General features: G+C 42.2%; 1 protein-coding gene across 2 annotated transcripts in view; it reads right to left on the bottom strand.

The window, feature by feature from the left end:
- Positions 1–470: 470 nt before the first annotated feature.
- Positions 471–9,091, bottom strand: part of LOC113502725 (DNA N6-methyl adenine demethylase) — a 38,697-nt gene continuing 30,076 nt past the window's right edge. For both annotated transcript variants that reach the window (XM_026884381.1, XM_026884382.1), the window contains exons 5-10: positions 6,582–9,023; positions 6,366–6,505; positions 5,981–6,209; positions 5,565–5,843; positions 5,215–5,443; positions 471–5,037 (exon numbers count right to left, since the gene is read on the bottom strand). In XM_026884381.1, coding sequence (XP_026740182.1) covers positions 2,778–5,037; positions 5,215–5,443; positions 5,565–5,843; positions 5,981–6,209; positions 6,366–6,505; positions 6,582–9,023 — 5,579 coding nt within the window. In that variant the 3' untranslated portion in view covers positions 471–2,777. The remainder of the gene's footprint in view (positions 5,038–5,214; positions 5,444–5,564; positions 5,844–5,980; positions 6,210–6,365; positions 6,506–6,581; positions 9,024–9,091) is intronic.

Below are 9,091 nucleotides of genomic sequence, written 5' to 3'. Positions count from 1 at the left end.
TAAGTCACAAAATACTTAATGTATATGTATGTTGTTGTATAATTTTTTTACAAAGTTGTGTATTTTTATACATTTTGTATAAATATTCTTCTTACTCTTCATCAATTCAAAGATTTATTGAATTTTCTCTGAGGCTACTCTTGCGTTTCTTTTAATTATATTGAATTTATTAATATTGAACTAAAACTGCTCTTAAATGTGAAAAATATATTTTATATTTGTATTGTATTGCTACGTTTTGAATGGCAGCTTTGTAATAAATGTGAATATATAGTTTTAAGTAAGACTTTTTTGTAATTTTGTACTTTAAATATACAAGTTTTTAATGTTCATGGAGGTATTTTTATTTGCTTCAGATTCCTTGTTTTTTGTGGCAATCGAATCCACCGCATTTATTTTATGAACTACCTACACATTTCATTTTGTAATAACGGTTCCAGGTAAGGGATTATAGAAATGAAACATGAAAACATTTTTTTTAAATTAATTGTATTAATAAATAATGGTAGTTCTATTTACATGACACATTCGATTACTCTTTTGTTTTGGCAGAAGACAATAAAAATATTGTTACACAATAAGTTCGCCTAAATCAAACGCGGCGGGCGGGAGGCCCACAACCTAACATTCCTAAAAACGACATTGGTAATAAACCCATTTCCACAATTATCAAGTAATAATAACATAAAAAAAACACATTTTTGGTTACAATCTGACAATACTGGTCGTTTTTGGTTTTGTATGTAAGTTAGTATGTACCGCAACATCAAGAAGCCTTGTCAATCACACTGAAGACATACATACAAGCAGACACTCGTGAGTTAATGTATATCACAGGTTTCTAGTGTGACCTAAATGATACAATTACTAACAAATGAGGTCTCATTACAATTCAATATTTGGTTTGAAAAGTTTGCCACTGCCGTAATACCTATGTGTAAGATCACACAGTATCCCAGCTGCCGCTCTGTTATACAAGTATACAATTTAAAATGACTGTGATTGCTTTTGATATGTCTTGTCAATGTATTGAAGTGTTTCCACGATTGGCAACTATTTAATGGCAAGAATTAAAGGGCATTTTACCAATGCTATACAAATGATATCCAAATACAATTTTAGGCAAATTTCGGTAAGTTACCAAACGTCACGCTATACCATAAGACCGTCGACAATATCGCACCATTCGTTAATTTTAATATTTTTTTCACTCCTACGTTACAATTTACATAGACTCCGATGTCTATTATTGCTTAGTTTTTATAAGTTTTGTTATATCCAAAACTTTTACCTATAAATAATTTCACGTTCGTCCCAATAAATTTACCATTCAATAAATACGTACACGTAAAAAATATAAACTATATCAATAGTTTAATCTTTAAAACAAACTTTCCTTACTCTAATTATATATTAATAACTATTCATCAGTATGGTTTCATTCATTTTCAATAACATGCCTACTTTATAATCTTTCCAAGCGCCTGAAAATTGTTTTTTAACCTCGCAAATATTCTATCTTATATAAACGTATTTAATTTATTATTCATCTTTTATTGTATGGTACTAATTTTATAAAATTTTATCATCACTAGGTAAGAAGAATGTTCGTATAATGCAATCGCAAATCTTAAACAATAAGTAAATCGAAAAATTAGATTCATTATAATATCAATCAATAGTTATAGCCAAACCAACAGGCACTCGACTTGACACGTAAAGAAGGCGTACTTGAAACATGCATAAAACAACTGTAATAATTTAATGATCGAGCCGTAAAGCAAATATATTAAATATTAAAGTCTACAGTAACACTAAAATTATTACAAAGCAAATGATACGATAATGGTTCACGTAATACAATATAAATAAGTTAAATATTCTAAAAAGTTAAAAATACACACGTCTTAACCTAATAGAAAAGCACTCGTATCTCGTGGTAAAATACATTCGGCGATTACGCCTTGATTTCATCGAATCAAACCTATTCAAATATAAGCCAAAACAAACGATCAGAATTACAGGAATGGTAATATTAATGTTACAAATTAAATAAAACAACTAATTGACAGACAAAGGTACAAAAATATGAATAAACACGACCGCCGAACGCAGCGCGCGGCCTGACAACCGCTCTCAATGTAGTGTTTTGTACTTTTGTTCTGGATAAACGTTACATAAATGTAGGGTTAGTAGTTTATGAGATCAATGTGTCGCACAAACTTTCGATTATGCGCTTAATTAGAAAAAAACATCGACAAAATATGCAGACAAACAATAAAATAACCTTACTATTTTATACAGCAATAGTCTGATAAAAATAAACTAACCAGCTTGTGGTCGGGTCAACTTACGTCAACTTAAAAAAATACGACAAGAATATACAAAAAATCCTACACGATTACGGTCACTTTGACATTACACAATCGATACTAACGTAACGTAAGACTAGCTGAAATGCGATAAACACTATTTAAAATTAAAACTTAAACATACATCTTTGATTAAAACTCACTCGGTATACGTTTTAAAAAATATTTCAATTACAAACGGTATTCAATTCCAATTTTCTTTAAATGCATAAAAGGAATCGCTGGATTTTCAATTCTACAGCACGACGGACCAGAGCCGTGCCGCGCCTAATACTTATCATATATCGAGGAACTACAAAATATATTGGAAAGCACAGGACTCTAATCGAGGATTAGAATAGTCCCCGAAGGGTTCGGGCAGGTCGTCGCTCACGCGTGGAGGGCGCGCGGCGGCGCGGGCTGGCGTCAGGTGCTGGCCTCCTGGTAGGGGCCCGTCACGGTGCACGGGTGCATGGGGAACAGCGTGGTCCACGACGTGGTGGTGGCCGTGGCCGCGCGCAGCCGCACCTGCCCCGCGCGCCGCGCCGCCGCCGCGCCCGCCACCAGCGCGCCCAGCGCCGGCAGCGCGCCCGCCTCCGCCCTGCCCTTGTCGGGCCCCGGGCCGGGCCCCGCGCCGGGCCCCGCGCCGGGCCCCGGGCTGGGCCCCGCCGCGCCCGGCGTCCCCGGCGTGCTGGGGGTGCCCGGCGTCGGCGGGTTTAATCCAAGCTTCTTCAACCTCATCTTCTCCTCCCACTCCTCAAGACCGTGTTTCGGACGATTTAAATTTCTATGCTGGTAAAACACTAACGATATTCTTGTAGGATTAACTCTGTTCGGACTTTTCACCGCTGTTGTCGAGTGCATTTCATGCTTCGCGCATTCGAACAGAACGCTTCCGTGCCCCAGAGCTATAGCAACGCCACCCATTTGACTATCCTTAAAACAGTCTAAATTTTCTGTGAATTCTGTCACTTCACCGATAGGTTCAGCTTTCGGCGGCTCCGGTGGGTAAGGGATAGAGAACGGTGGGGGATATATGCACCAGTTAGGCGTTGATTGGCACCAATTGGGACTTGGATTCTGGTAGAAATTAGGAGCAAAATTCGGATTATATTGATATCCATAAGAATTATAACAGTGCGGGTTTCTTAGAAGCTCTTCTCTTTTATATTTCTCAGCGTTATAATAAGCTAGACTATTGTAATCGTTGTACGTGTTCTCGTAGGGATTGAAATGTCCGTAAGGAGCCGCCGAGAATGGATAGGCGTTGGCTACCTGAGGGTAATTACCATAGCTTTGGATCTGGGCTTGGTTGCCGTAGTTGTTCTGATTGACCGGGTGGAAGTTATTGCCGGCAAACTCAGGAATCGTTTTATTCGCCGCAGCTGCGTTTTGTTCGTCGTGGTTTATTGTAAAGTTACTTTGAGAAGTCGCCGTTTGGGGAGCAGTGTTGTTCAGTCTGCTATCGTACGGACTCCTGTGCTCATATCCCTGGCTTAAGTGAGGCCTCTCAGATGGTGGATACGGTTTCAGGAACGTAGAGTTTTCTACAACCTCAGGTGTTACCGTGTGTTGAGACCTCGATGGAGGTCTTGCTTTAGGAACTCTGAACAAGGAATTTTCATTTTCCGGCGTCGATTGGTCTTTAGGTTTTTGGTCCCAATTCTTAGCGTCAGGTGACTTCCACACGCTTTTACGAACATCAGCGTTCATCATTTCGTTGTTCGGCGATTTCAACTCTGGCATTTGCGATGATGCAGGAGACGCAGGCGTGCTCTGAGAATTTTGGGAAATTTCAGTCAATCGCGGCGAACTCGGCATGTCAAACTCAGGAATTTTGTTTGTGATCTCAGCCATAAGCTTTTCAGGTTCCTGTGTAGGTTTTGGTATCATAGGATCTGAATTTGTTTCGCTTCTACTGGAGTCAGGACTGTAGTTGTTTGGAGCAACATTTAAATGAGCTGTAGTTGAATCAGGGTCTTCCTTCACTACGTTATTAAACATTTCTGCATTAGCAAAATCAGGCCACGGGTTTTGAGGGGCCATTTGGTTCGTAAACTGGTGCTCTCTTTTCTGAAGTCCTGCTGCGAAACTTGGCAGTTGATTGGGGTTCGGATTTGGAGTTTGATTCTGATGATTAAGCTGTGTGCCCTCGACGAGCGGCGATACGTGATTCTGATTGTACATTGCATTCTGATGATGTAAATTATAACTTTGTTCATAAGAGTTGTATGGTGAATCTAACACGGTGCTAGATATCTGATTACTTTGTAACTGAGCATCCGTGAAGTTGTCTATCATGGTCGCCATGTCCAATAATGCAGGGTTGCCCAGGTTCGGATTGATGAGTCCGGGGTTTTGGTGCTGCATATTGGGATTTACGAAAGCAGAATTATAGTGAGGGTTGTTGGTAAACGCTGAAGGGTTGGACTGGTTCAAGGCTGGGGTGTGGGCCCTGGGTGAGGCACTGCTCTGGCTGCGTGGACTCGCATTGTTCCTCGCGTCAGCGGGCTGCGGCGTCCGCGGAGCAGGTGACTGTTGAGCCTTCTTTTGGTTGCCCGGACTCTGCGAGTTGTTGCTATTCGCTGATGTGTTTGATTCAGAGTTGTCGTCGTCTTTTCGTTTTTTCCCATGACGTCGGCAAGGCTGGAGTGGAACGGAACGTACACGCACTTCCATCGGATATCTGAAAAAGATTTATATTATGTTAGATAATTTATATTATACGACTGCATAGATGAAATAAAAGGAATTTAATAGGGCTTTCTAGCCTTGTTAAAAACTTTTTCTTATTGTCTTTCTTCAAAACTTGTCTTTCTTAAACTTAAATCTAAATAGAAATAAAATTTACATCACCACTCACTTATCGAGTATCTCAAGCGCCCCGTTCTTGACCTTTTCATCCTGGCCATCCTTGGAGCCGTACTCGTCGGTAGTGTCAAGGACATACAGCGGCAATACATGGAGTTGTTCATCAGGCGGCCGGTTGAGGGAGCGGTGCTTAGCGAGGGTCACGACCGCTGTGCAGCCGTTGTTCATGTTGTGTAAGTCGCGATGCGCGTGGGCACAGAAGTCAATACATGCCGTTACACCTGAAGTGAATGGTACAATAATTCCGTTTAGACTTCAAGTAAGGGTCTTGATGGAGAAGTCGGTAAAATCATATCAATTGTAGTGATTAAATGAGGAAAATTCATTAATATAGATACTTACCAGAAAAAGGTCTTCCTGGTTTAAACCCGAGCCTGCAGTCAGAGGCTTCCTTTTCAAACTGGCACTGGTTCTCAAAGGCCTTCGGTGCAAGGTTCATGTACAACGGGCTGAGCAGCGTGGCCAGCACGTGGATGCGTTCTTCTATCTCGCTCTCCTCCGTCTTCACAGACAGGCGGAACTTGCGAACTGTTTTTGAACGGGCGTATTTGCATCCATTGTAGTACATTGACCAGGAGCAACCGAAGCTGTAGGATGCTCCGCAGGTTTCAGGGTCTAAACCTGGAATATACAATTATGATTTGTACATACTGGTTAAGGTTAGGTGCAGACAGATTGATGGTATTTATACTGAATAACAAAGTCTCGACTCATAATTCTAATTGGTACAATTAAAAATATAAGACGAAGATACTTACCTTGACAGGCGCAGGTTCTGTTCTCATTAGTGGCACATCGTCTGGTGGTTGGTAGACCATATCTGTTAAGCTTGTGTGACAACAGCGTGTAGTCCAGATCTGCTTCTGATTGAGGGATGCCTTCCCACGCCACCAGGCATACGACAATCCATGACGTCGGACACTTGTGACCGTTACGGAATTTCACGACAACTAGTACTTTTTCAGTGTAGTTTGCGCGTCTTATTACCTGTAACGTTATAAAGTTCAATAAGATATAAATATCTATGTCAGGCCAAGATATCAGTATCTGTATTTTGAATTTTGTGTTACTGGAGATTATACGGTTCGACCTATATATACCAGTTGTAATTCAAAGTAATACAGTTTTGATCCATACACTCACCCACTTTGCCATTGGGCATCCTTGTGCGGACTTTCCTTCTTTTCCCGTGTAGCAAATCTTCTCTATTCTCAACTCCTTGCCTGACAGGCCAGTGCGAGCTTCTAGTTCTTTTCTCAATTCTGCTAAAGTTGACGCAGCGCCTGCATAGAACAATGAAATATTTTAATTAAAGGTTCTAATTTTTAATTAAAATTAGACAATTTAGACTGAACTTACCTAAATGCGTATAATAGCTCCCAGGTTCCGGAGGGTTCTTATCAGCTGGAAAACAGTTGCAATCTGGGACTTCAGTTCTTGAATTAGTCTTAAGCCTCTCTAAATTGTCTAGATACTCTTTAGAGTAATTAAATTGATTTTCTTTAGGTTTTGCCAAGTCTGGAACAGGAGTGCCAGGCTTCGAGTTGGTTTTAGAGTCACCTTTTTCTGATGCGTCGGGGTCATCTTCTATTACTTCATCCTTTGTCTGCAATCCGGGGCAAGCGCCATCTCTGAGATGTTCCGGAGGTGGCTTCTTGGTAGAGCCTTGGCGGCAGCAAGAGTACCCTACTTCGTTTCTAATTACTGCTGGACCACCATCTCCCGGGTAAAGGTATGGGTCATTCCGTGGAGGCATATTATAGGGCAAGTTTTTGTAAATTTTGTGCCCCGGCGGAGAATGCTCAGATTTGATTTGCTCTATGTAATACGGCGGTTTAGGGTCAGCTGGCTCAGGCCTTTCGTTACCCTTTTCTGGCTCTTTGTTCACCTTTGGATCAGGGAAGTTCCGCTGATATTTCTGAAAGCCCATGTTTTCTTGAGTACGTGGTAGTTGGGCGAACGTCTCCGCTGGCTCTAGGCGCCTCGCCATGTCATAAGGAAAACCTTGAAAGTTTTGAAAAGGCTGTTGTTTTTGTCCAAAGTTTTCCTGTTTGATTGTTGATATCGGTGGCAAAACAGTATTTTGTTGCGCCTTCGCTACACCGTTTGGATATTCCCGATACGAGTTGTTAATTGTCATTTCATTGGGTTTGAGATACGAAGTTTGGTTCATTACCCTCTGCGAGTCGTTTGACTTCATTAACCTATCATCTTTGTGATACTGATAAGTATCAGGCACTTCCAACTTAGGAATCAAAGGTGCTGAAGGATGTCTAAATTTAGCATCATACGTTTCCCTACTTTCATAAGCTCTTCTTTGTGTGTTCGTGTCCCTTGGTGGGTTACAACTTTGTTGGTTCATCTCCGATACTGGTCCAATGAGCATTTTTGATTGAAAATCCTTACTATCTTGTTGAGTATAACTTAAACTATCGCTACCATAAATTTCTGCATATTTTTGCGCTTCATATGGTACATTAGGATATGCACCGTATTGTCCTCTCATATCTGCATAAGACGGCAACTTTTGAGGTGTCTTAGATACGTTCTTAGACGAAGCGTGTTTATCATAATTTCTTGGGACCTCCGTCCCCCCCTCCCATACGTGGTGGCCACCACCTCCGAACTCACCCGCGCCATAAGCTTGGGTGTTCTGTGAATAATTACCAGCGACAGGATACGCCTGGTCGCCTAAGCGGTAATTATCTCGGAGATGGTGGCTATACGATAAAAAATGACCGGTAGTGTTTCTATCATCATTGACAGAGACGGCTCCGGTCTTCCTGTCATCGATCACTCGAGGCGGCCCCTCTCCGGGATCACCTTTGTCTGGCGGCGTGTTGGTGCCGTCCCGGGTGTGGTTCTGCTTGTTCAGTATCATCGTTTTCAGTCTCGAGTTCAAATTCACCCTGTCTGATTGCGAGAACATCTGTTGTTCATCCTCCTGCCTCTGCTGCATCTGTTGATTCTGCATCTGCTGATTCTGCATTTGATTTTGTAACTGTTGCTGATTCTGCATTTGCTGCTGTTGATTTTGCATTTGCTGGTTCTGCATCTGTTGTTGTTGGTTTTGCATCTGCTGCTGTTGGTTTTGCATCTGTTGGTTTTGTATTCTTTGGTTGTGCTGCCACTGATGTTGTTGCCAGTCATTCTGGTTTTGTGGCTGACCATTCTCTCTATATTGTCCGCTATTATAGCCGCCCGAATACCCGCTACAATCGAGTGAAGCTCGCGGACCGTTGCTCCCCTGCAGGTATCCAGGCTCGGCGTTTCCCGAATGCTGTCCATTAGGCGTATTTTGTTCTTGTCTCTCGCCTTCGTTGCTAGTATCTCCCGAACCATTTTCGGGGTTAGAATATTCATCTTGGTGGTCTTGGTTGTAATCCGTGCGGTCATAGTTCTGTTGGTTGACCGTATAGCCAGGCGCCGCAGTTGTCGGTACGGAGTTTTGATATGAGGCCGCCGAGGCCGGTCGAGAATCGTTTCCCGACTGCGCGCCAGGCGTCGCTGCCTGGGCGTACTGCTGTTGGTACTCTGTTGTATAGTGAGGCGCTCTCGGTGATGGGACAGTAGCGTAAGCTCCGCGGTTAGAAGGCGGACGCTGAGCCGGCACTGACTGGATCCCAGCCTGATAGTAGGTGTTGTTGGTGACATCGAAGGTAGTGGAGACGTTCTGGACGGTGTAGGTGGTGTTGGCTTGGTAGTGGGGCGACGTGGCGTACGCCGTGTGGTTGCCCTGATAGTCCAACGTCGTCTGTCCAGTCTGTGTTGGTAGTTGCTGGATAAATTGGTTCTGCCAACCTGATGAAACAAAAGTATTCTCAATTATTCCATGCATTTAAAAAAAATATGGTTTTCTGTGACGATAA

This window comes from Trichoplusia ni, chromosome 17 (genome assembly GCF_003590095.1).
Source record: "Trichoplusia ni isolate ovarian cell line Hi5 chromosome 17, tn1, whole genome shotgun sequence".
Taxonomy (NCBI): domain Eukaryota; kingdom Metazoa; phylum Arthropoda; class Insecta; order Lepidoptera; family Noctuidae; genus Trichoplusia; species Trichoplusia ni.
This window is presented reverse-complemented; position numbering and strand designations above follow the sequence as displayed.